The following is a 26,304-nucleotide window of genomic DNA, read 5'->3' on the forward strand; positions in this document are numbered from 1 at the left end:
TGCCAACCCACACCATCTGGAACGCCTTAGGGCAGTGGGGACATCTGCCCAGGGCTCACAGATGGCCATACACCAGCCAAGCCTGTGGTGTTCCAAAGCAGAGGATCAGGGCCCGGTGGCCTGCACCCCCCAAGGCATGGAGCTCCTCTCCCAGCGTGGGGTTTCTACCTCACAGCCTCCACCTGAGGTAAGCGCCGCTGTGGGACGTGTTTAAACGACCGAGATGGCACCGGGGGATGGATATGACTTGTGCCCCGGCTCCGCCGCTGCTCAGGGTACTTCAGCGGGGTTAACGTGCGGGACGGGGCCTAACCCAGCACCCGACCCCATGGTGAGGGCTGAGGTGAGCCGCGGCAGTGCGGTGAGAGGCGGCCGCCCCGGGGGGGGGGGGGGTACACGACGGCGCCAGCAGGGGGCGCTGCGGGATTCCCCCCTTCCTCCTCCGCCTCCTTTCCCTGCGCCCAGGCAGTTGACAACGGAGCCGCGCAGCCGTGGGACGTCTCGCAAGATGGCGGCGCCCCTGGACATGGAGCCGTCAGCCCTCAGTCTGGAGCTGCTGCCGACCGACCCGCTGCTGCTCATCCTCAGCTTCCTCGATTACCGGGATCTGATGAGGTACGGGCCGGGGCTCCGCCGGATCCGCGCTGCCCGGCGGGTGGGGGAGCGGGGCCTCAGCGGGGGTGTGGTGGTGGGGCCCCTCTCACGGCGGATCTGGGAGCAGGCGGGAGGGCCCGGTGTGTCTTTGCCGTGGGAGCCGAGGCCGGCTCCTGTGGCTGGGTCAGCGGGAGGAACTGGCGGGGAAAGGCGGTGGGAGGTGGGGTGAAGGCTGCGGAGCAGCGGCTCGGGCTGCCGGGGGCCTGGGGCCGCACAACTTCTGGGTGTGCGGATCGCAAGGGTCGGGGCTGGGGGCGGGCGAAGTGGCTCAGAGCGCTCGTTGTGTGCGGGGAAGGTGGTTGGCTTGTGCTGGAGAGCTGTGTGGAGGGCAGATCCCAGAGCACAGCTCCCGTGCAGAACACCGGCCTGCTTTGGGGGTTCTGTGGTAGAAGGCAACGTTCCCGGTTTCTCTCTCCCCCGTTGTACTTTGGTTTTGTTTGTAGCTGTATCACAGTTCAGAGATGAGCCCATAACTGAATTTGCAGCATCAATAATTCCCACGAAACTGTTGCATACCCTTGGGCAAAAAAAGGGCAGTCTTAGTGCCGGTAGATATCTTCAGTTATTTGAGCAAAAACCAAATGAAGGGACAAAAGGTGACTTTTCAGGCAGAAAAAGCCATGAATGAAAGTTGCAGGTTACTCTCGGACGCTTTGCTGGAGGGCTCAAGAGTTGAGTCATAGCTTCAAGATGAGTGTGTGTTTTCAGTGCGGTACAAGCACTGGCAGTGATTGAAAGCACGGCACTTAATCGAAGGAGGAATAGGCATTAATGAAATAGAATATTAATAAAATGGGTTTTGTTTGGGGTTTTCTTTCCCCTTTTTAGTCAAGAAAGCTAAGGACATGTGGGAGAGTTCTGTTACAACAGCAAAAAGCACATTAAGTATAAGCAAAACTAGAACAAATGTTACAAATCCAACACAGATTATTTGGTAGTAGTTCCTAATGGTGTAATGAAAACACTACCTATTTGTGTTAACAAAATAAGATGGACTTTGCTGTGCAAGGACAATAACATTGTGTAGGCTTCTTATTTACAAGATCAGTAATGGCAATTTTGATGAACTGTTTGTGTTAGTTGAGTACTTATCTAGGTTGCTTACATTTGCTTTAGTGACACATACATACTTGGACAGTCACAAGCATTACCAGTTCCATAGTGTTGCATGGGTTGGTTAGGCTGGTGGTGGCCCTAAATAATAGAAAAGCTGATGAGTGACCAAGTATTTGTGTAATTATTGAGAATGGCTTTAATTGTATCTGTGTCATGTTTGAAGACACGCGTTCCTGTGATGCCACGGTGGGTGACTTCTTTCCTGCCAGAAGCATCAATAATCACCAGTGTAATAGATTTCATAGAATCATAGAATGGTTTGGGTCGGAAAGTTCTAAAGATCGTTCAGTTCCAACCCCCTGACATAAACAGGGACACCTCACACTAGACCATGTCACCCAAGGCTCTGTCCAACCTGGCCTTGAACACTACGAGGGGTGGAGCATTTACCACTTTCTTATAATGTGTGTGTGGGAGCAGGATTGAACAGCTAAGTATGAATAATTCCATAGTTTTAGTGCAGGAGATTTTGACCAGCCCTGGACTTTGGCTGATTTTACTTATCCAAGACAAGCATGAGAGGCATCTTCATTTTGGTACATTACTGTGTCCATTTGCAGTGTTGGTCTGTCTAACATACCAGTTTCTGAATCACACTGACAAGACCCCAGAAACAGTAGCTGGAAGCTTAAGTTTGGTAACCTCATTTGGGGTATTTAGATGTTAATCAAAGCCATTAAAATACACTTAACTCTTAAAGTACCAGAGGAAGTGATGTTGCCACATCTAAATTGGTTGTATCTTTGGAGTGTTTTTTTAAAGCATAACTGATAATTCAGCTCAAACATAGAAGTGAAAAGGTCTATTGGCTGGTGTTCAGGTTAGACTGAATGAGGCAATAATCTCTTTTAAATTCTATGAATCTTTGAATAACCCAGTCATTCCCTATATTATTGCTCTGCATGTTGTTGATGCTCTGCTGCCCATTTTTACTCATATAAATAGGTTGAAATGTCTTGCTGTGGATGCAAGTTGTACATCTCAGAAAGGCTTTATAACTGTAAAAGTAAATATGGGAACAGACTGTATTTGATGACACCTCCCTCGCTGATTTTAAAGAGCAATTTAGGAATCGGGAATTTAGGTTAGCTTTTGCTATCACCTTCCCTTGAGCCAGGATCATAGAATCATGGAATCACAGAATGGTTAGGGTCAGAAAGGACATTAGATCATCCAGGTCGAACCCCAGGAACACCTCACACAGGACCATGTCACTCAAGATTTGGTCCAACCTGGCCTTGAACACTGCCAGGGATGGAGCATTCACCACTTCCTTGGGCAACCCATTCCAGTGCCTCACATGCTCACAGTAAAGAACTTCTTCCTTACATCTAACATGAACTTCCCCTGTTTTAGTTTGAACCCATTCCCTCTTGCCCTATTGCTACAGTCCCTGATGAAGAGTCCCTCTCCAGCATCCTTGTAGCCCCCTTCACACACTGGAAGCTGCTATGAGGTTTCCATGCAGCTTCTCTTCTCTGGGCTCCACAGCTCGAGTGTTCTTAGCTTGTCTTCATAAATGAGGTGCTTCAGCCCCTGATCATGCTCATGGCCTCTGGACTTGTTCTAACAGTTCCGTGTCCTTCTTACATTGAGGACACCAGAACTGCACACACTGCTGCAAGTGGGGTCTCATGAGAGCAGAGTAGAGGGGCAGGATCACCTCCTTCAACCTGCTGGTCATGCTTCTTTTGATGCAGCCCACCGTACAGTTGGAATTTAAACCGTGACTAGGCTGTGCTACTGGAATCCTGCTGCCAGGGGAGTGGAATCACACTGGAATCCTTCAGACAGTGTTTACGATGGCACAGCCCTGCTGGGTGACCTGCTTTACAGAATTGCTTAATTGCTGGCAGTTCTCAAAGCATGGAGAAAAGTAGTTCACGACTTGTACAGCTGTAATGGAGACTTTTAACCATTGTAAGTAAGCACAAATCTAGAAAGGACAGCTACCTAGCTTTCGACCTCTACATTCATTTATTGAGAACGCAGTGTGTAATACACAGGTCAGTGTTTACCCCTGTTTATTTTGCTAATCTTTTGTAATAAATTTGAATGATTTTATATTTATAGTTGCTGCTATCTAAGTCGAAGATTAAATCAGCTGTCAAGCCATGATCCGTTGTGGAAAAGACACTGCAAGAAATACTGGCTTATTTCAGAGTAAGTGTGGTTGGTTTAAGCCTTTTTTCTATGAAAATGAAGCTTATGTTACTGTGCTAACTGTCTTGGTCCACATTACTTCTAGTAACTCTTAAGACTGCATTAATATTCACCAGCTTCTTACCAAACTGATGAAAGTTTAGAGCTATCAGAAATAGTCATCTCCTAAAAAAGCTTCATGAAAGTACAAGTGTTAAAAAGCTTTACGGATGGATAGAGAAGCACAGCTTCTCCTTCAGCCTTGGTATTAAGAGGGCAACTTAACCTTATCAGACACTAGATATTCTATGAAAGAAAATAATAATCTGAGTACTGTAATTAGGAGGTGTACATCTGGATGGCTGTGTTAAGGGGTACAACTGGATTCTTACGTCATTACTGGAATCACAGAACAGATGAGGTTGGAAGAGACCTTTTTTGATCCTCTAGTCCAGCTCCTCTGCTCATGCAGGGTCACCTAGAGCAGGTTGTACAGGCCTGTGTCCAGTGTCTTATCAATGGGCACTACTGAGAAGAGTCTGCCTCCACCTTTACTCCTTCCCATTAGGTAATTTTACACATTGATAAGATTCCCCTGAACTTTCTCTAGGCAGAAGAGTTCTCTCAGTCCTGTAATCATGTTTGAGGCCCTGCACTGGATTTTTTCCAGTACATCCATATCTTTCACTTAATGGGAAGCATGGAACTGGACACAGTGCTCCACATGTGACCGCTAAAATTTGGAGTCAAGCATCCTTTGTCAGATGTTAGCACATTTTTGGCAGCCTGTCTTCCTTTAGCCTTCTGTTGTACCTGTGGGGAGAACTGAATATTCAGTAATTCCTTAAGAAATTGACTTTCCACATCAGTGCCCAGAGTTCTCATTTAACTCTCTGGTTTGCTCCTTAATCCTTCTTTATTGGGTGAATAAAGGGGTTTGTGACTAATGCAGTAGATCAAAAACATGTGGGTTTTTTTTTTCAAGCCTTGTCTTTGTATGTGTGAAATGTGATGTGAATTAGCCAGTCACCAGTTCTAAGATTTAATAATAGGCAGCACTCTATTTAAAGGAATACTGTTTTTCCCCTGGTACTAAGTACCCTGAATGTTTCCTAATTCTGTTCCAAGTTGCTGTTGAATAGATGCCAAAATTAAATGAGTTTGTATAGCTTCATGTGGCTCAGAGTGTTCCTAGCTTAATATTATGCATACTGCTGCTGTCAAATAACTTCTTGGGTATAGAAGTTAAGCTTTTTTAGGCTGTTTTTTTAGCTTCTTTTCTTCATATCCACTTAGAGAGGAAAAAAGCCAACGGAATCAGAGCTGGAAAGCCATCTTCATCAGTACCTACTCTGACCTGGGAAGATACATCAAATATTATGCTACATTGAAAAAAGCTTGGGATGACCTGGAAAAATACTTGGGACAGAGGTGTCCTCGGATGATTGGTTCTTTGAAAGGTACAGTGTAATACTTCGTAGTTTGCCTGTTGTTAACTTTCATACTGGCAGAGGTTGCCCAAAGAAGAGATAAATGCTGCATCCCTGGCAGTGTTCAAGGCCAGGTTGGGCAGAGCCTTGGGTGACGTGGTTTAGTGTGAGGTGTCCCTGTCCATGGCAGGGGGGTTGGAACTGGATGATCTTAAGATCCTTTCCAACCCAAACCATCCTATGGTTCTGTGATACTGCTTTCATCCTATGTGTGTGTTTCACTGACAATATTGGGGGGAAAAGGTTCATGTCACTTCATAAATACTTTCTACTTAAGTCAGACCTGTTGAGATTTCATCAGATGGAGATTGGTGCTGTATTAAGTAATCACCTTCTTTTCAAACACATGTACTATTCATTCTGTGCCACGTAGCTCATAATAAAGCACCAGATATTGACTTGAGTCCATGTTTGTTTGATCATAGCATTTAAAAATTCCATATTTGGTATTGGAAATACTTGATTTTTAGTGATTCTGGCCACTAACATGAATTTAATCAGTGGAAGATGCTTGAGACTATGCTAGTAGACAGCTGCATCCCAAAGTTGATCTGATTTTATCTTGCTTTTGTATGTCTGTTACTTCACTTTCTCTGAATCATAAATGGCAAAATACTTGGAGATAAATATTCCTTTTGTGATAACATAAAATACCTTCCACACTACTAAGGTTGCTGGGGCTACTTAAGATTCTCTTTGGAAGTTGAAAACATGCTGTTATGTCTAGAATGCAGTAAGATTTTGCCGTATTTTTAGCCCTGCAGCCCTATTGAAATTATGTGAAATAGGATTTTGAAGGAGAGGTCTTAACACAACCTCTAATACCAGCTGTGTCAGGAAGAGCACACTGGGCACTGGGGATAGTAGTGGAGCAGCATTACATTTGAGAATCATGTAGGAGCAGCAGTTCTTGATTTCCCCTCCAAAACTGCCACTTACTGTCTCTTTTTGTACACAGAGAGTGTGCGGGAGGAAGATCTGGATGCTGTGGAAGCACAAATAGGTTGCAAGCTCCCTGATGACTATCGGTGTTCATTTCGTATTCATAATGGACAGAAGCTCGTTGTTCCTGGGTAAGGAGCAAAAACTACATACCAAGTTACTAATTCCTTTTCTATTTCTTGGGTAGCTCCTTTATTAACAAGATAAAATGGCTTCTGAGCAGGATAACTGAAGCATTTAAATGTAACTGAGTGACGGCTTGAAGTGACACTTCTAGAATTGGCTATCTTCTAGTCTCAGGAGGAATTGAAAACACGGTGTGGTTTTGCTTAAATTACTCTTACACTTCAGTCCTTTTTCCTAGTGAGAATCCTGTTTTAGTTTCCTTTTTGGTAATAACTAGAACTTCCAACTGTTGGACTTTCAATGGTACTACTGCAGGTTGCTCTCCTAAAGTTTTGTGTTGTATTACGTGAGTAAATTGGACTCTTGATCTGTTCAGGAATCACTGTTCAATAACCCTTTTCATTGAAATGATTAGGGAATGGCTTTTAAACCAGGTAATCATTTCAAGTAGTATTAAAATGTCAGTTCTGCAGATGAAGTCTTCTCAGTAGATTTGATACAATTTGATGAGGTTTCAGCAATTAAAAACTTGTCCTATGTGTAGAAGGTAGATAACCAAACATAGTTTCCTATCTTGCAGCTATAGGCAGAGTTAGCAGGTCAGCACCTGATAAATGCTGCTAGTGTTAGCTAAAAATGGATAGCTACAGCAAATCATTCCAGTGTCTGTAGTGGGCAATGCATACATGTTACTTTACCAAAGCCTTCACAAGTAAAGAAAGTGCAGCTTTCTCCAATTCCAGTGTTGCATGTGACCAGCAGGTTGAAGGAGGTGACCCTGCCCTTCTATTCTGCTCTTGTGAAGAACCCCCTTGGAGCACTGTGTGCAGTTCTGGTGTCCTCAATGAAAGGAGGACATGGAGCTGCTGGAACAAGTCCAGAGGAGGCCATGAGGATAATCAGGAGCTGGAGCACCTCCCATATGAAGACAGGCTGAGAAAGTTGGGGCTGTTCAGCCTGGAGAAGAGAAGGCTGCGTGGAGACCTCATAGCAGCCTTCCAATATCTGAAGGGGCGGGCTACAAGGATGCTGGAGAGGGACTCTTCATTAGGGACTGCAGTGATAGGACAAGGGGTGATGGGTTTCAACTTAAACAGGGGAAGTTCAGGTTAGATATAAGGAAGAAGTTCTTTACTGTGAGGGTGGTGAGGCATTGGAATGGGTTGCCCAGAGAAGTGGTAAATGCTTCATCCCTAGCATTGTTCAGAGCCAGGTTTGACAGAGCCTTGGGTGATATGGTCTAGTGTAAGGTGTCCCTGCCCATGACAAGGGGATTGGAACTAGGTGATCTTAGGGAACTTTCCAACCCACATTATTTTGTGATTCAAATGTGCAGAAGGAATATGTGGAACATTTTTATGCAACCATAAGGGTGACTTCTAGTTCCCTTTCTTTTCCAGGAAAACCTTTTTTTAGTGAGGAGATAGGTGCCCTAGTTCTATAGACTTCAGATACAGCTTGTGTGCTTCCTGCTCTTCCTCCTACTCTTTCACTCCCACAAAGCCTCTAGTGTGATGATGTGCCTAGAAGATTTGGGACTAGTTGTCATTGTTGAATGCTTCAGCTTTCTGTGTTGCATGTTAGCATCACTCTTTAAACTGCACAACACGCTAATTCCAGTAAGACTATGTAAGGGAAAAGAGGAATGGAACCTGTTTCTCAAGATGGGATCAGCTTATATCACACTGACTGACGTGTGGCAGCTTGCACCTGAGTCGTTGCTTTCATAACACCAGTAAAAGCTTTAACATCTGCAGGAGTTTACATCTGAGAACATCAGTGAAAGGCATATTAGTAGGGCGTATGGGTGGGGAGGTGTATATGACAGGTTTGTGTACTTCTCTTACTGCTAAGCACACTGCTGTAAGTGTGTGCTCTTTTAGTTGATTAATTTGATTATGTTACCCCTTTTTTACCGTTCTGACATTGTCTGCCCCTTTATTACGCTGAATGTAGATTGCTTGTTTATTTTCACCCTGGCTGGCATCTAGCCCAACATTCATATCAATGTTAAATTTCGTCTCCAGTACTCACCTTGTTCCTATTCTGTCCCATATTTCAAATTAATACTACTTTTCTTATGTGTGAAAGGCTTCTTTTACTGTCTTCAGTGTCACTTTCTTATTGTCAAAACCAAGCAGATAACGAATCCCATTCTTTGCTGTGATACTTACAAAAGTTAGAGGGGAAGAAAAATGAGAAACAGTTGATGGTCTTGCCATGAAATGAACTTGCACAAAACTGAAGATATAGATAGGATATATTCTGATACTATAGGAAGCTGCATCAGCTGTGAACAACTTGTTCTTTGAAGCAGTTGCAGAGGTGATGGGAATCACCAACACAGTTTAAGATATATACAAGGAATTGTTTGTCTTGGAGCCATCAAGCCTTCCTTTGCAGAGGTTCATACTGTGAACTAATAAACTAATTCAGCACCTGGGTGTTAGACTTGGAGTTCATCTAAGTCTCATATGCATAGAATCAATACTTAGAAAAGCTTTAAAGCTGTCTTTGCCTTGTAAGTGGTATCTTCTCTTTATTGTTCCTTTTTTGTTGCTGTCTGTTCAGTTTGATGGGAAGCATGGCACTGTCAAACCACTACCGCTCTGAAGACTTGCTGGATATTGACACAGCAGCTGGAGGGTTTCAGCAGAGGCTAGGCCTGAAGCAGTGTCTTCCTCTTACTTTCTGCATTCACACTGGCCTGAGTCAATACATGGCCCTGGAGAGTGTGGAGGGACGAAATAAATACGAGATCTTCTATCAGTGTCCTGTAAGGAGCATATGTTTATACTCATGAATGTACTTTGCTAATGGCTGCTGTTGTCCATATGCATGTTATCAGATACCTGGAGTATTTTGCATTGCAGAAAGTGAATACTGAAAGATCATATTAGTTTGATACTTGCCCTCAAGTTGCTGTCTGGTTTTCATCAAAGCCCATAAGTGAAATAAATTTAGATGAAGTTGTTAGTATCTATAACCATTTCTATAGCTTCATCCTTATTGGAAGGTACTAATTTAATTTGTTCAAACTATGGGAGATACATGCTTTTGTCCCTGTTTCTGTAAGGAAGAAAAACTTCCATTAAGGAAGATCAGCATCTGTATATATCTCCTCCCCTAGATATTTTAGATGTAAACTTCCTACAGTAAATGGTATCCCTGGTTTCTAAGGAAAACTTACTCTAGTGAAAGAACAAATTGCTTTTGAACAGCTCCTTTGTAGGATATAATTGAGTATTCCACTTAATTCTAGCTGGAGTATTTTATGATAGAAATATTGTTGTTAGTGAAGCATATTAAACATAACAAGATTTTAGTCCTCTCCTTACTTATGCCCTGATGTCTCCTTCCCCCTTTTCCAGTAGATTGCATTACTTAAAGCCCCATCCAACCTGGCCTTGAACACTTCCAGGGGTGGGGAATGATCCTGGGCAACATGCTGCAGCTTACTGCCTCAAGCAAATGGATTAGACTGGTCATCCCGAGAGGCCTCTTCCAACCTTAGTTGTTCTGTGCTTCTGTTCTAAGGCAGTATTTTGGGAGACCTTATTTCTTGAATGATGCAATGAATTTGATTCTGTATTCATGAGCCTTCATGGAATGTTCAGACTGTGTATTCAGTGGTCACGTGAGCACCCATGGGGACAAGTGTGTGTGTTTTGTACTCCCAGTCACATATTCAAGCTTAGAATGATGTAGTAAACAGCCAGATTTTGGTTAGTGAATATAGGGAAAGTGTTTCCTACATTATATTCAGGTGTTGAATTTTAACTTAAGAACTCTAATGCATTCCTTCTAATATATCCATACACGTCTTGCTCTTTTAGGACCAAATGGCTCGCAACCCATCTGCTATTGATATGTTCATTACAGGTAAGCCTTTAAATAATATACTCTGCAAAATGTTTTAACCATGCTGTTGGGAAAATGCCTGTCAGTACGGCTTGAAGAAAGCAAGTGCTGAATTTTCTGTATTACTTGCAAGACTCTAAGCTGCTTAAAATTATCAGTGCCTACTTGAATTGATAGGCAGGCTTTCTTTAATGAAGCTTGTTCTTGTGTGTGTCTTGTATACAAATCATTCAGTGCACTAACCTGTCTAACAAGGGGAGCAGAACCTTTAAGTTAGCCCTCATGGGGGTGATGTAAGCAGCTGTTAAAAGCAACACCCATGTGGACAGAAAGATCGGGTTTTTTCACCAGTAGCTTTTGCAGCCATGTTAGGAGTTGAAAACAACGTGTCCCTTAATGAAATCTATTTAAATATTAACACAGAAGAAAACTTTTTTGGATGTTTTAGTTGCTTGATTGCTTTGTTCAAAGGATAAAGGAATCGTAGGATAGTTTGGTTGGAAGGGACCTTTAAAGGTCATCTAGTCCAACCCCCAAAAGGAGAGAAGGAGAAAACTGCATGATTGTTGTTTGATTATGTAGTTATCTGTTGTGATCATCTGTCTGACATGTACATTGACTGCACCAGTGGTTTGATTATTTCTTTTTGTTAATCTCCTGGAATCTGGTAATTGTGGCTATGTCTAAATTAATTCCTTTCACTCAGTGTGAAGACAGATGTGTAATAAATGGCACCCTACTTAAAATTTAGCCTGGCATATTTCTTAGGATATATGTACTAATAGTACAGTGAGAAACCACATTAGGCAGTGCTGGTTTGGAATGAAGGTATGTCAACTGCTTAACCAAGCTAACTTTAGGAAACCTTTCTAGGTAGTGGTATACAGTATGAACTGTTTCCAGTGTGAAGCAGTCAATGTTGTCACCTCCTTTACAAAGGATTTATTGCAGGATGCTCCATGTGCTTTAGAACCATCAAAAGGTATACATAGCAAAAGCTCAGGAGTTTGGATGCTTACTTCACTCCACCTGAGGATGATATATTGGTATTGCAGCTCAAGGCTGTTGCTTTTGTGGAATTGAGGCAGTGGTGAGGTGATCAGACATCATATTTAAATGTATTCCAATCTTGACTTACTGAAAGGTAGAGGGAAATTTTCATATACAGCATTTATCTTGTCATTTTGAAGGTGATAGGCTAAATTCATCCACTTCCTCCATTCAGAGTTCATTTATACAAGGTTTGCATTTTGTGGATTAGTGGTAGAAAGGAGGATAATAAACCTGGAGTTCCTTAGACTTCCAAAAGATCAAAGGACAGTACACATAGCTCTTGCTCAGAGGAAGAAGTGGTAAGTACACTTAATCTAACAAGACTGGTAGCACTTGATAACACATCAGTGAAGGTGAAAATAACTATTTCTTTGTATTTCAGCTTAAATCCAACTTGAGAGTTAAATGTGACAGTTTGACTGTCTGCTTGGAAATCAAGCTGTTCCTAAAGAATAGCTGTAGGTGTATGAAAGGCTATTCTCAGACAATGGCTGTAAATGTATGAAAATCCCATCTTCTTCAGAATAACACACAGCTTTAGTCTTCTGCGTTTGTCACAGGAGTGCAGAGGATCTCTCTGACTTATCCCTGTTTTTAAGGAGAAGGAAATAATGCAACTTGCTAGTGTATTTTTCAGAAACTATTCATATGGAAACATGGTTATCAAACCTAAGTCTGTAAATTCACCAGCAGGCTTGCATTCCTCTGCAAGTAGAGTAGCTGGAAATTGCTACACAAGTAGTATAGGCCTCTATCCTTCTCCTCTTTCCCAGTCATAGCAGAATAGTCACAAGCAGGAAAGGAGCTGTTGAGACACATCAGTGTTTGAAGACCATGATTATAATGTGACATACTCAGCTAAGAGATTCTTTGTTTGCTGTGTCGTTTCTGGAGTATGCACCCTTAACTTTTAGTTCTTGGTTGGTTTCTCCAAATGGTCTTTGTTGGTAGATGATCTGAAATACTAAGTCATTTAAACTGAGAGTTTATTATAACAATCAAAGCTGTAAACTTTTTCCTTGAAGTATTTATTGTAATGTGCTTAGTGGTGAATTTGCCTGTCCTCATGAATATTCTTCTTTGGCATCTAGGTACATCTTACTTAGAATGGTTTACATCCTATGTAAACAAAGTTGTAACTGGAGGTTATCCTATCATCAGAGACCAGATTTTCAGGTATCGTGACTGGGATTTACAATTTCTGTGCAAGGCTTTGGTGCTTCTTTTAGAATGTTGACCTTTTTCCAAGTAGTTATGAGTAGCTGGTGCAAAAGCTGTGGGAGTTTCTAGTTTTGGTAGTTTTTTTAAACAGCATGATGACACATCCTATTAAACAAGTGTATTTTCATTGACTTCAGAGGAAATCATACACATAGCTTAATACAAGCATTAATGGAGGTACAAAGAGATCCACAGCTGTATGAGTTTAGGTGATGGGGAGGTACACATCATGAAGACACTGCATACATATTTCTTCAATTTAACTGCCAAATGGAGAGTTAAGTATTACTCAGCCCCATAGTGCTCTGGTTACTTTACTTAATCACTTTACATGTTTAGTTTTCTGCACTGAATGCACAGAGCAATTTGCAGCATTAACATTATTCTTTCTGTAGGTATGTGCATGATAAAGAATGCGTTGCTACAACTGAAGATATTACTGTGTCTGTGTCCACATCTTTTCTACCTGAACTCAGTTCTGTACATCCACCACATTATTTCTTCACTTACAGAATCAGGTAAAAATAACTACTGAATTAACTTTTATAACACAAGGACTTACGCAATGTTCAAAGCATTGGTTGTTGCTAATTTATGCACAGCATTCAGAACTCTTCTAAAATGACCAAGACGTGCACAACATGCTGCACTTTCTAATAAGAAAATACTAAATCATTACCTGGTCAGGTATGCAGAGTACCAGTCAGGTTGGTAATTGGTAAAGTGCAGTGACGGGTGGGGGAAAGAAGTTACAAGTAGCTCTTGTGATTTAGAAAGGGGTAAATAACAGCAGATAGCGAAGCAGAGGCATGGAGATGGATCTTCACTACTGATTCAGTATACTTTACCTTAGTGGGGTTTTGCTTGCCCAGGCTTAGATCCAAGGACACTAAAGCCTTTCTTAAACTGTACAGAAGTAGTTGTCTAACCATTAAGTATGCATTTTGGCTTCTAGAATTGAAATGTCCAAAGACGCTCTTCCTGAAAAGGCTTGTCAGCTGGACAGTCGATACTGGAAAATAACAAATGCCAAAGGTGATGTAGAAGAAGTTCAGGGTCCCGGAGTAGTTGGTAAGTAAAAGATTGCTTTCCTAACCCAATAGGGAGAGAGGTTTTGTGTTTAGTGTACTTGCTGTACATTAGATACACTCTGTGTTTACATATTAGGGAATTTACATTACTAGTTAACATATTATGGTGACAGAGGGTAGTAGTTACATGGTTTATATCAAAATCAGCTTGTTGCTTGAAAGAAAGAGCATCTGTTTTGTCTCTAGAGTTGTTTTGCAAGGGATATCAGAACATCCTGATAGTTAACCATGCTTCAGACAGTTTAACATCAATCATGGCTGAGAATCATTTATGCATCCACTGGAATAGAAAATGATCTGCCTGAATGTGTTCTGGAGTGCAAGTTCTACTTCGGTCCTTACTGTCATGATCTATTACTTTACCAACAGGGGAGTTTCCCATTATCAGCCCAGGGAAAGTCTATGAATATACCAGCTGTACTACTTTTTCCACAACATCTGGATACATGGAGGGCCATTACACCTTTCATTGCCTCTACTACAAGGACAAATTCTTCAATGTCACGATTCCTAGATTCCATATGGTGTGTCCAACATTCAAGGTGTCTATAGCACGAATGGTAAGTGGAGGTGCAGTTGTGAAAACACCTTTAGTACGAAAACTACAATACTGAACAGTATTTATACTAAGAACTCTAAAACACACGCCAGTTAAGCCTAGCAACTGTAGTAATCTCTGTAGGCAGTTTGTACATTGGTAAAGCCACATAGCCTCGTTGCTTTTGACATGGAATGCTACCAGTTGAATTCAGGACTCTCAGCCCCAGTTTTCATAGGATGCTGTACATGGCTCTGGGTCTTCCTCCTCAAGTCCTCACCTCTGTCTGGTGTGAAGGTCAAACATGGTTGTATCAGTGAGATGAGGGGCCCTGTGGGTTCCTGACAGAGGTAGAATTTGACTGTTCTGTTGTCCTGTGTCTGAACACAACTGCCTCTCACGGTGCCCAGAAATATATAGGGTGCGTGGATGTATGTCTGTTCAGGTTGTATTTCAAAGTTCTTAATCTGTACTTAGAAACATGGCAGTGCATTAGCTGTTTAGATTTCACAGTTCATTTGAATATTCCACTTTGGTATGACCACTTTTGCCTCTTTTAACCGTAAAAATGTATCTACTTTCTTCAGCAAAAAGAGTTTTAGTTAATGACAACTTAAAAGTTATAGCAGCCTCTATGATGCTCATTAGTTGTCACTGAAAGTGCATTTCATGAAGTCACTTAATAACTTCTCAAATCAGTAATATATTTAGCTTGCTGTTAATTATAATGTAGTTTCAGTGTGGAGATTGCAGGATAACTGTGTAATTTCTCCCTTTGCTATGGTGCATTTAGACTAATTCAGATAGAACTTGGAAGTTTTCTGCAAGCACCATCTTTCCTCAGGAGTAGGCATCTACTTGTATGCTTCCTCATGTTTTTCCAGGGATGTGAGACACTCATTGCCAGTAGCTTTAAGAGTAAGTGCCAGCAGATGTCGTGATTCTAGCAGAAGATCATGGAATCACAGACTGGTTTAGGTTGGAAGAGACTTGAAAGGTCAACTAGTTCCAACCTCCTGCCATGGGCAGGGATAATGGCATCTCTTAACTCATGCTTCTGTTTATGGGAGTTGTAACCTCCTTCCATTCAGTGGGCTGTAAATAACTGCTTTTCTCTTTTGCTCTACAAGTAACAACCCTTTCTTTTTAAACTACTTTTAATAAAAGACAATATAAGCTCCCGAGAAAAAATGGTACTGAACTGTGGCTTTACATAACTGTACATAGTAAATAGTCATCAGGCTTCATTATTTCATGAGTTAGTGGTCAAGAAATTGGGCAGAATTATCTCTGTTACAAATTAAACGTTGTTAGGAGCTGGATTTAGGATGTAGATCACAATGAGTACTTCTAATAGACACCATAATGCACACCAGAGTTTTCTAAACAGTTGTTAGTGCTTCCTTAGGACGAGCTGGAAAAGATGTTAATTAAATCTGGATGTGTTTTGTTGTAGGAAATAAATCACAATGAATATGCAGTGGATGAAGATGAAGATTCCACAGACACTGATGAATATGAAGATCACCGCAGGGTGTGGGACATTCCTGCGCCTGGTGGACGCTGCCCACGTCACACCTGATGGGCTCTTTAACAGAACAAAATAAACTGATTTCAGAAGCTGAACTCTTTGGGGCTAGTGCATAAGAATATTTCCTCCGACTGTTGTAAATGGACTTCCTGTTGCACATCAGGACAACTAGCATGAATGTTGGTGCCAGTTCTAATATTCATCAGAGTTTAACTTGGTTTCTTCTGGTTTGGAAAGGGGGAAGATGGGGAGGGAGGAAGGGAGGGAGGGAGGGACAGGCAGAGAAGGTGTTTGGGCTGTGTTCGCTTTTTTTCCAGGGTACAAAATAGCTTGATAATCTGAGGTAATCATATCTTAAATTTTTGAAGTATTGCCTATTTCTGATCGTATTGCAAATACAAGTGTGGGGGTTTGGTTTTATACAAGCATTTAAAATTAGCAATAGACAAGATGGCAAAAAAGGTGAGTTTCTACTCTTCATAACTCCTGCTAAGGATAAAACTTGCAGTTTGCTCTTGAGATCAGGTGCTCTTCCACTCTTTTTGTTTATTAGCATAGAAGTACCAGAAAATTCTGGTCATCAGGTACATAAATGAGGAATGAAACTGGCCTTATTTTCAGACAATCTGTCTTTCAACTTCATTTTATGCTGAGTGACTCTGACTGGATAATGCCTTTTTGGAATGTAGTGTATGTGCATAATCTGCCACTGGGTACCCAAGGAATTTCTCAGTGACCTACAAGTATGAATATGTAAATATGTTTTGAGGTTTCTCTTTATAAAATATTTGCTGTTCAGACTTTGTCATAGGTGTCAAATTTATGTTTGAATTACCATGTTTCCCTCAATCCTCTCTGCAGTTTTGTAACTACGCCTAAATAAAAATGAGAAAAGAGGAAGAAAAGGGGAACCTGATGGAACACTAGATGATTAGAAACTTTCTATTTAAAGAAGTATCTGTTTGCTTTGTTTCTTTTGTTCTGTTTCCATTGTCATTAATAAACAACTTAATTGCCTCCTTTGCTCTGAAGTGCTACATGTGACTCTTCTTGCCAAGACTTGAGCAATAATTGTGTGACCAGCCAGTTCTTCCTTCTGACATTCAGAATTAGTAGCTCCTGTGAGGAAAACCGGTTTATTGTGGTTCCAAGTGAATGTTTCCATTATTGACTAGTTACTGCTCATACAGAAAGCCTGGGGTTTTTGCAAGTCATGGTATTAGATTCTCCATATGCTCATCTTAAGTGTCACGCAGCATTTGGATCTTCCACAGTGGTACAAGTGTTAACTGTGAGGGGAAAAATGTGTTTGTGCTATAATGCTTTTTCATCAGGGTTTTCATCATCTGTTTAAAGGATCAGTGAAAGAAGAATTTAGTTGAAACTAGACCTCATTCCAGTGCTGTTGGGTGTGTTTAAAGACAGATAACTGTCATGGTTGGAGGCTTGCTTGGTACTGAACCAGGATCTGTTCTAGTTCAGTGGTATCAGCTGAAAGTTTTGAGGCTCTACAAAAACACTGCAGACTCCTGCTAGTTTTCTCTGGGAGTGGTTCTCCCTTGGGATGTTAAGCAGTAATTGTGGTTCCTCTCTACTGCACATGAAGCCAAGACATAGGACAATGTTTTCTCTCGACATTCACTGTTATGTGTGGGTGCAAGGCCCTGAGTCCAAGCACAGCTTGTCACAGGACTCCTTCCAACTGTGCCTGTCTCAAATGAGAAGGTAACCGTGCAAGGGGAATGAAATGTTGTTATCATACCAAATGTGTGTTTCTAACAGGAAAAAGGTGGTTCCGTTGCTCCAGGCCACTGTTCTAGCACATGGCTTACTGCCTAAAGCTACCAGCTGCAGTGTTGCTGCAAGCATTGGAACGTTTGAAATAGGGCTGATAGTTCTCCTCACCCCACCCAAAACCAAAGCTCAGGCCAGTTGGGTATGAAAGAGAAGTGGGTAAGAAAACAAGAAGAAAACAAGGGATCAGTTATATCTGCCAGCACTGTGGAAATCTTCACTGGGAAAGCAGGAGAGAAATGACTCAAGACCCTGCGTTGGAAGAAGAGCACTTCCCTGACCCAGCAGACAGGCAGCAGGTAGGTGTGTTGTGAATTGCCACCACAGTGTACCCAACACCTTGAACACTTGCTGCAGTTGGTACCATATGTGTATACACAGACTGTGATGAATCCATGTCATTCCCTTCAGCTGCCAAATTCAGGTTAAACCTGAAGTTCTGTTGGCTTCTGATTCTGATACTGTGATACTGATGCTTGGTTAAGGCTTGACGTTTCAAGCTACGATGAGCCTTGTTGAACATCTGTGAACTCAAAATATGGTTAAAACCATAGCACAGCCAATGCAAATCCATATCTAATCCAGTTCCCTTTCTGTACATGGAAAACAGTGGGTTTGTGGGCTTTTGCTGGCTGGTTACTTTAATGGGGAGAACTGCTGGCTACCATTTCCTTGCTGTGACTGCATCACACGAGAGGAAAAACAAATGGTGTGCCAGCTAGTGGTAGATAAAACCAACCCCAAAGTTGCTGTGCAAGTTAGTCCGGTGCTGGATTTTTTCCCTGTCATTGTTTCCAGGATTTTCTCATCATCTATGCAAGGAATGTAAGGTGGAAATACCATGTATCTGTGATGATAGAGATAAATGTGTCCTGCCTGGGAGGAACTGACCCCAGATTTTGGGAAGGGAAAACAGGTGAATGTTCAGCTGTGGCAGAAGTTCCTCATTCCCCTTTCGTCCATACAGTTTCCAAACTGAGCTAATAAATTAAGGGGAGGGGGGTTTAATATCAGGTCTTAATTAAGTGGGTTCTCAATAAGTTGCCTATAACAACCCAAAGCATCTTACTCTGACATCCCTTCCTTTTATTTATGGCTTAAACAGAGGTAAAACCCTAAATACATATGTAAAATCATAGACTGAGCTGACTGATAACTCAGTTGGGACACACCAAGGGAGTGTGATTTAACACACCAAGGGAAGGCAGTTGAATATCCCAGTGTTTCTGGCTTTATTTTAGGTTTAATGAATGGACTGGCAGTGGTGGTAACAAAAATAAACGCAGAACACCTTTTTAAGTACAACTGGTAGTTAGAGGGATTTGATCTTGCACTCAAGCCTGTGCTCAATGTGTTTTTCTAAGTAGTGATGCTTATAATCTCTTAATACAACAAAACCCACTGTTGGTGTTCTCAGTCACATTTCTGTTGCTCTCCTTCAATGATTTTCTAGGTTGGGAATATTCCAGCTACCTCTGGAGGAAACTGCCACTTTCTATTCCCAATGTTTCCCTTTGATTTGTTCTAAGATTTGTCATCATTTTCCTTAGCCCTGTCTATTAACTCACACACTTATTTAACCACATCTAGAGATGTGTGATGGGCATGGCAACATCTTGCACTAGGAAGAAAGTGGTTGAGGATAATGAGTGATTCCCATCAATCCTACTGTCCTACTTGGTTGCCCTGCCTACCTCAGGAGGTGTCTCACTGGCCACTGTGGTTCTGGGACCTTTGGAACTCTGGGTTTTGTGTGCAGAGGGAAGTGCAGTGGGTGCAAGGTGCAGGTTTAGCACCTAGGGTAGAAATCAAGTGTAGGAACAGCTATGCTTAACTGAGGGTAGGAGGGATCTCTGAGCCATCAGGCAGGCCCTGTGGAGCTTCTTGTGTGAGCACAAGTGTGATGGGGAACAGCTGAGGAACCTGGGGGCTCGGTCTGGAGAAGAGAAGGCTCAGGGGGGATCTTATTGCTGCCTGACAGGAGAGTGGAGCCAGGAGGGGCTACTCCCAAGGAACAAAGGATGGGACAAGAGGAAACGGCCTCAAGCTGCACCAGGGCAGGTTTAGATGGAGCTGAGGAACAATTCCTGCCCCACAGGGTGCTCAGCCATTGGAACAGGCTGATCTTAAAGGTGTTTTCCACCCTGGTTGATTCTACACGAACCAGCAGCGCCGGTTCCGCCCACCGTGACCCACAGCCCTGTGCCGTCCGCCTGGCTGCGGCCAACTTCGCCCGGCCCGTGCGAGCCCCACGCGAGGAGCGCTGGCTCCAGCCCCACAGCGCCGCTTCTCCCGCACCGCCAGCGGCGCCGGGGCCGGGCCAAGGCCGCAGCTCCGCCCCGGGGCTGGCCCAGCCGGGCTCTGCCGACCGTCCCGCATCCCGTGCGCGGCAGACAGAGCGGTGCTGGCCGGCAGCAGGTGAGGATGGGGTGGGTGCCTCCGGACCGGGCCGTGGCCCGGAGGAGCGGAGGAAGTCCGGTGCTCCTCGGTTTGTCGGGGCACGGGGAGACTGGGGGCCAGGCTCTATCTTGACGGGTGCCTACCAAGGGGCAGCGGTGGCTGGGGGTCTGGGGGGGGACGGGAGAGCAGAAGGACAAGTCCTCAGTGCGGATAAGCGGGGGGGGGGGAGGGTAGGAAGTAGAGTTTTTCCTTGGAACTGGGAGGGGTGGGGACATGTTTTGGGTGGAAATCTGCGTTTATACCTATTAACCGGTGTGGTGGTGGTGGTTTTTATACCGGGGACTGCCCTCGGGTCTGAGTCACGGCGGTAGCACCGCAGTGCGCTAAGCGGGGCGGGCTTGCGGCGGGGCTCCGGCCGTGGACCGGGACCGAGACCGCTGCGGGGGACCCCGGGGCTGGTGTAGTGGGGGGGGAGGTGGCTCTAAAACAGCCGTGAGGAAGCCAAGCTGCGTTTGTGGCTGCGGGATACAGCGGCAAGAGAAGCGGTGGCATCCTCAGGAGCTACCCCGGGTCCCCCGAGACCGCGGCTCCTGGTCCGGACCGTCCTTCCCTTGCCTGCTTGGAGGTGCTGATGAAAGCAGCAGCCTGGGCTGGAGCGGCTGCTGCCTCCCAGGTGGGACTGCAGAGAAATCCTGCTTCACAAGCAAGGCAATAAGCCCTCCTCGCTGGTGCAGTTGTTATTTCTTGCTACGGAGATTGGTCAGATGCTCGAGTCAAAACAGCAATTTAGAACATTCAGTTTAGGAATTGTTTTTTGTGTTGTTTCTTTTAAGCCATGTTGTGAATTACTGTTTCTGTCTCTATATATGCACTTTTTAAGAGCCCAAATTTCATTGTCTTATCTCTGAATTAAAAGAAAAAATTACTCATTTCCACAGAAAATGGATAGGTTGAATTACTCCTGTCAAAGCTCTTGTGTTGGCTGTGATGTTTTTTGTTAATCTGCCTTCTGTTTTTTCTGGTCATGATTTGGTTTGGCTAAGAGACAAGCCCAGTTTAATCTGCTAACACCACTGGGTGCCTGAGGGCTCCTGAAAGATGGAGAGGTTCCCAGCATGATGCTGGTTGCAGTCCAGGATGGCTCTTGCTTTAACCACCAGACTAACGGCCCTCCTGCAGATTCACGTCACTGTGGGATGAGCCTCTGGTCTGGAAAAGGCTTCTCATAGAGTTGTTTACCCCAGAAAAATCATCTCATCCTGCACATTATGGTTTTGTTTTTCTTGGTTTTCCTGCTCAACAGTAGGTCATACAGACAGGAAAATGTCAGTGGTTTTATTTGTTGGGTGGGTTGCTGTTTTGGGGTTGTTTTTTCGGCCAGTAACAGAATTAACTACTTAAGGTTGAGGACTGCAGTATCATTTTACTATGAAACCAGGTTTTTAAGTCCACAGTCAGCCTTCTGGGAGGAAAAAGCTCCATCCCAGTGTGGTTATGGTCTGCCATGCCAGATTCTAACTGCATGTAGAAATAGCTTCAAGTGGCACTAACAGGGTCAAAGCAGTGATGTGGCTGTATTACTGGAGTTTTATAAGTGAAATGTATTACCTGAATGCCTTTAATCCTTTTGAACTTCCAAACACACTAGGGCTTTGAAGACAAACATCAAATCGTGTCCTTTTAGCACAACTATAGTCCTTCTTGCCCTCTCAACCTCCTGTATCTGTTCTATACATGGTCTGAATAGCCTGTTCTTTGCAACAGCAGAGATATTTTAGTAGTATGATGACAGTAACTGTGGAGGACTCAAGCTATGGCTGCAGTTACTTGGTGGGTTATTGCATGTGTTGGTCCCTCAGTGAGAGGTAGGAGTCTGGGGAGAGGAGAGACAAACCCCCCTTAGTACAGACAAATCCCTTGCAACCCCATGAGAGAGAAGACAGGAGGCCAGCCTGGCTCCAGGGTTATGGGAATTGCTGTGAAAGGAAAAAGCATTTGAGACCTAAATGGCCTTTTATGTTATTAACTGCATTTGTAGTTCTTAGAAATAAGAAGACCTGTTGAATGGTGCAATCAAAGGGAGAAGGAGACCCATCTGCAGCCTGTCAGAGCTCAAATCTCAGCTCTTGAGATAAAAATGCTGTTCTCAGAATAAAAACCCTCCTTGGAAAGTGCAGTTACTTTACTGTCTTCCCTTTCACTGGTTTTCCTGGCCAGTTCCCCACTGAATCAAGTCTTTAACCCTCAGTTCCTCACTATGTATTTTGCTAGTTTCACGTGGCTTCCGTTATTGCGTGTTTGTTTATTCCATGCTTTTATGCCTGTTCCATGCCTTCATATGCCTGTTATTTATGCCTTCATATGCCTGTTATTTATGCCTTCATATTAGGGAAGAATCATGAACAAGATGAACTGCATCCTGGTGACCGCCTGCATTGTCCTGATTGCTTTTTGTAGTTCTGGTGAGTACAAGTGGAGCTGCTTTCCTGATGTAAATGTTGTTACAGGGGCTGAGTAAATCATGGAAAAAATAAACAGGGCAGCCTGGATCATTTAATACTACTTTGGGGAATCACAGTAACTGTCGAAGTAGGGCTTAGTTTCTGTTCCTTGGTGTCTTTGGTCAGAAGAGAGAATAAGGTGCTGAATACGATGCTGCTTAATATGGCAGCAGACCATTGTTTTGCAGCTGGAAGGGTCAATTCCTGTTGTGTGAGTTGGAAATGTGGTGTATGGCAGGAGAGAAATGAGGTGGAATAAAAAAGGGATAGAATAAAGTTGCTGGAAGTGTTTCTTGTCTGTCCTTTTGGAAGAGGCAGAATTTAAGAGCAGATAAAAGAAGCAAATACATTGTTCTGCAGGCACATGAAGGTAAGGGAGTTTAAAGATGATGTAAATGCAGGCTTCAAAATCTTCCTTTCAGAACTGCCAGTCTCATTTGTACACTGACGAAAGCTGGTGAATTTTAGCTTAAGCCTTGGGTTTAACAACCAGGCATACGTTTTGTGACAGATGCAGGGAGTGATTATTCTTTTTTCCCTTTTTAGTGCTGCTACAGTCTCAGTCCTTCATTATTCAGTAAAGATAAACCCTTGTCTCCTTAGGTTACGCTTTAAGGTGTTACCACTGCGAGAACAGCCCTTCCTTGTGCAAGACCAATAGTACTTGCTTAGCAACTGAAGATACTTGCTTGCAGATGAAATTCGGTATGTATCCTGCAGCCCTAAAATAAACATGGTTATATCAGTTTTCATTGCCTCTATGCTTCTAATCTGGCCTTAGCATGCATTTCTTAGCCTTGCTCAAAAGAAGGTTGTGAATGTTTTTGAAGGTCATGCTTATATCCAAGCAACTGATAAAGAAGATGATGATTTAGCTGATTTATACTTGGACAGGCATATACAAGGATATCTTTATATACAGAATTAAAACAAAACTACAAAACAAACCCTGGGGAAGATGGTCAAGGATATTCAGGGTATAGAGTTAATGTTCTTGTTAAATAACATTTCAGTAGCTCTTTTACTGCCAGTGACAGGAGTTTCATTGGAAAAATGGAAGTACCAAGTCAAGTGCAATAATCTCTTGCTTCCCCAACTGCTTTCTTCTGCTCTAAAAAGATGGTGGGCTGGCTTTGGACAGTGGGAGCTAGTATGGGATGGGACTGCTCCATTCCCCTGGATTGTCCCTGGGAATCCCCATGACTTGGCATTGAGGAAGGAAGTTTCTAATGTGGCTGGACCAGGATGCTGCTCTGTGCTGCTTGCACCCTAAGAGATTTTCTCTTTTTGCTGTTTCCCATTAGCTCAATCTGTTTTCTAGCACTCAGCCTGTCTGTTCTTGGGGTCATGAGTTGTGTACTTGAGGTGTCAAGCTGGGGGAGATGGAAGATGAGCTGCTTGATTTGTGTTGTCCAGGGAAATGAGTGAGAAAGGGGGAGGACTCTTCTGCTCCTCAAGCTCTCTCTTCACGTATTGCTTCTGGAAATGGCACTGCTCAGATCTAATGGGATTTGTTTCCAGAACAAAAAATTAACTTGAGTTATTGAGCTTTGTGGAGGAGGAATGGCCATGCTGTAGGACAATGCAAGAACAGTGCAAGCTGAGCTAGATGGTGGTGCACTGTCCATCTCTGTCAGGAGCCTCAGAGCAGGCATCACTCTAACTCCCCCCTGTATCACCCACCTGGTCATTTGGGCTGAATTGGAAGCACCGGTTAGCTTGAGGTAGAAATCTTTCTTAACCTATGGCTAAAAACTATATGAGAGGCAGAACCATGGGGTTGTAGGAAGTGATTCTCTGTCCCAAACCCAGTACTGCTTTCAATATTCTTTTAATCTGTTTAATTTCTTTTGTAGGTAAATTGAGAACCTCCTCCTGCTGGAAGGCATCCCAGTGCAGTATGAATGATATTGCTGAATTCTTCCAGTTGGATAATTTTGATTTCTTTTGCTGCCAACACGACTTGTGCAATGAGGGTGCAATTCCTGGGCTTAACAAAGCAGCCTTCAGTATTGCCTCTGTACTGACCATGCTCTGGATGCTCCTGTAACAATACTCATTTCTATGCTGTACTTTCAAGCTGAAATTACACTAAATCATTAACTCTTTTCTGAATTGTACTTCTCACATTTGCAGCTCCTAACAGTGGGCAGAAACATTCCCTTTTAATTTTAAATGCTCTTTCCTAAGGATCTATCTGTTAAAACATTGTCGTTATTCATGGGAAGGAGATTTAGCTTGCTACTAGTTACAAGGAATTTGGGTATTTTGTCCTGCCCTATTCATGGGGGAAATAACTTGCTATGAACTAGTGTTATCTTGTGGAGAACCCCAGTAAACTTCAGTGGGTGATGTGAGAGGGAGGAATACTCTTACGTTTTATGCTGAAAAGCTATCATTTCTTACCATCCCATAAATTGTAACTATTGTAGTGGATTTGCCTTCAGCATAAGAAGTGTTGGATCATTAAGTGTAAACTTGCTTCAGTCTTCATGATGAGGATGGGAATATTTAGTTTCAAGTGATGTAGGCTCTTTGTTCCTGTCACTGTAATGTTTTTACAAGCCAATGATACGACCTTGTGAGCACTGTTTATTTTGGGAGAAAGTATCTACATTTCTTAAACCAAAACCAAAATAATGCTGTGAGAAACACTCTTTTTCTATTTCAGCAAGTGTGCAGACATGTGCCAGCTTCTTTTTGAGAGTTTTTTTCCCCTTATACTTTATGTATGTCTAAGATTTTAAGTAAGCATGTGCTTTGCATGCTTATTGGTACATTGAAGATGATTTATAAAATGCTAAGGAACTGAAGTGGCAGATCTAGTTTATTTTCCCCACACATAACCCTTCAAGCTCCCACCTAAGAGTACTAAACAAAACCTTGCAGAACTTTCTATTTTGACCTTTACGCAGCACTATAAATGCCAATGCAAACTCGACATGTATTTATATAGCATGAATAAAACCCGCTCAGTTTGTATGTGTAAGGGGTCTGGAGCTGAAATACTCTCTATATTGCTCTGTGTCGGAGGTAGAGACAGAGCTTTGATACTCCTCTGGTTTTTAGGGACCTTCTTAGTCAGGTACAATGCCAGGTTCTCCTTTTTGTCTTCTGGAGCTCTTGGCATGTCCCTGCAGGAGCTATGGTCCATTCCCAGTGAGATATTCTCTTCTTGAGGACCCCTGCTTGTGCTGTGCAGGGTGCCAGCAACACCAGTTCACCATCACAAGGGTGTTACTCCAAATCTACAATGTATTCTGCAATGTATCTTTCGGTTAAGCTTCTGTTAGCTATGAAAGTATTCTGGACTATCTCTGATCACTCAAAATACATAAGTCATCCTGTCTTTGATTAATAAAAATGTGAAAAAAGTGGAGAGTTGTGGTTATTTGTTAGCATTTACAGCTAAGTACAGACGTGCTCAGTTTTGGTAGTGGTTATTTGCTTTAGGAGCTGCTTGATGGGAAAAGGGGTCATGGTTTTAAAATAAAAGAGAAGCAGGCTGGATTATAAGGAAGAAATAAGAAAATAGTCCCTGATTTCCCACTCTTTTTGTCCTTACATCTTTGTAGTTCCATCTGATTAACAAAGGCAGACCCTTAGAAGACAGCAAGTTCTGCACAGTGGCTTTTTCCACTAAAGCACCACCATTTGTCACTACCTCTTGTTCATTTGAGATGAAAAAGTGGTATTAAAGCACTGACTCAATATAGAGTTGGGGGGAGGTTTGTAGCAGAGAAGGTATCTTGTATTAGACAAGCTGATAAATTCCTTAATGTTTAAACCATCTCAGTTGCACCATTTTTGCTCTATTATGTTGTCAATATCTCTTCTGAGGGTT

At 42.9% G+C, this 26,304-nt stretch overlaps 2 protein-coding genes across 3 annotated transcripts; both read left to right on the forward strand.

The window, feature by feature from the left end:
* Positions 1–467: 467 nt before the first annotated feature.
* Positions 468–16,796, forward strand: FBXO3 (F-box protein 3). The gene is made up of 11 exons (XM_034062416.1): positions 468–615; positions 3,844–3,933; positions 5,209–5,372; positions 6,361–6,475; positions 9,042–9,246; positions 10,307–10,352; positions 12,476–12,560; positions 13,001–13,123; positions 13,561–13,676; positions 14,066–14,256; positions 15,691–16,796. The coding sequence occupies exons 1-11, from the start codon at positions 509–511 to the stop codon at positions 15,814–15,816; spliced, it is 1,368 nt and encodes a 455-aa protein (XP_033918307.1). The 5' UTR covers positions 468–508; the 3' UTR covers positions 15,817–16,796.
* Positions 16,797–17,759: 963 nt separating this feature from the next.
* On the forward strand, positions 17,760–25,837 carry LOC101875127 (CD59 molecule (CD59 blood group)). Of its 2 annotated transcripts, none has more exons than XM_034062677.1 (4): positions 17,760–17,858; positions 22,349–22,421; positions 23,064–23,165; positions 24,317–25,837. In XM_034062677.1, the coding sequence occupies exons 1-4, from the start codon at positions 17,799–17,801 to the stop codon at positions 24,508–24,510; spliced, it is 429 nt and encodes a 142-aa protein (XP_033918568.1). In that variant the 5' UTR covers positions 17,760–17,798; the 3' UTR covers positions 24,511–25,837. The 2 variants fall into 2 exon arrangements, with proteins under 2 accessions (XP_033918568.1, XP_005154236.1); XM_005154179.3 differs by lacking the exon at positions 17,760–17,858 and adding an exon at positions 19,823–19,977.
* The last annotated feature ends 467 nt before the right edge of the window (positions 25,838–26,304 follow it).

Source organism: Melopsittacus undulatus, chromosome 4 (genome assembly GCF_012275295.1).
Source record: "Melopsittacus undulatus isolate bMelUnd1 chromosome 4, bMelUnd1.mat.Z, whole genome shotgun sequence".
In the NCBI taxonomy this organism is placed as follows: domain Eukaryota; kingdom Metazoa; phylum Chordata; class Aves; order Psittaciformes; family Psittaculidae; genus Melopsittacus; species Melopsittacus undulatus.

What these genes read in the sequence shown, in the direction of transcription:
- FBXO3 (XM_034062416.1), top strand. Translation starts at nt 509, where the DNA reads ATGGCGGCGCCCCTGGACATGGAGCCGTCAGCCCTCAGTCTGGAGCTG. An exon ending in CAGAAGCTCGTTGTTCCTGG is followed by an intron (nt 6,476 to 9,041) that starts GTAAGGAGCAAA and finishes CTGTCTGTTCAG; the next exon opens with TTTGATGGGAAGCATGGCAC. An exon ending in TCAGGGTCCCGGAGTAGTTG is followed by an intron (nt 13,677 to 14,065) that starts GTAAGTAAAAGA and finishes CTTTACCAACAG; the next exon opens with GGGAGTTTCCCATTATCAGC.
- LOC101875127 (XM_034062677.1), top strand. Translation starts at nt 17,799, where the DNA reads ATGACTCAAGACCCTGCGTTGGAAGAAGAGCACTTCCCTGACCCAGCA. An exon ending in ACCCAGCAGACAGGCAGCAG is followed by an intron (nt 17,859 to 22,348) that starts GTAGGTGTGTTG and finishes CCTTCATATTAG; the next exon opens with GGAAGAATCATGAACAAGAT. An exon ending in GATTGCTTTTTGTAGTTCTG is followed by an intron (nt 22,422 to 23,063) that starts GTGAGTACAAGT and finishes TTGTCTCCTTAG; the next exon opens with GTTACGCTTTAAGGTGTTAC.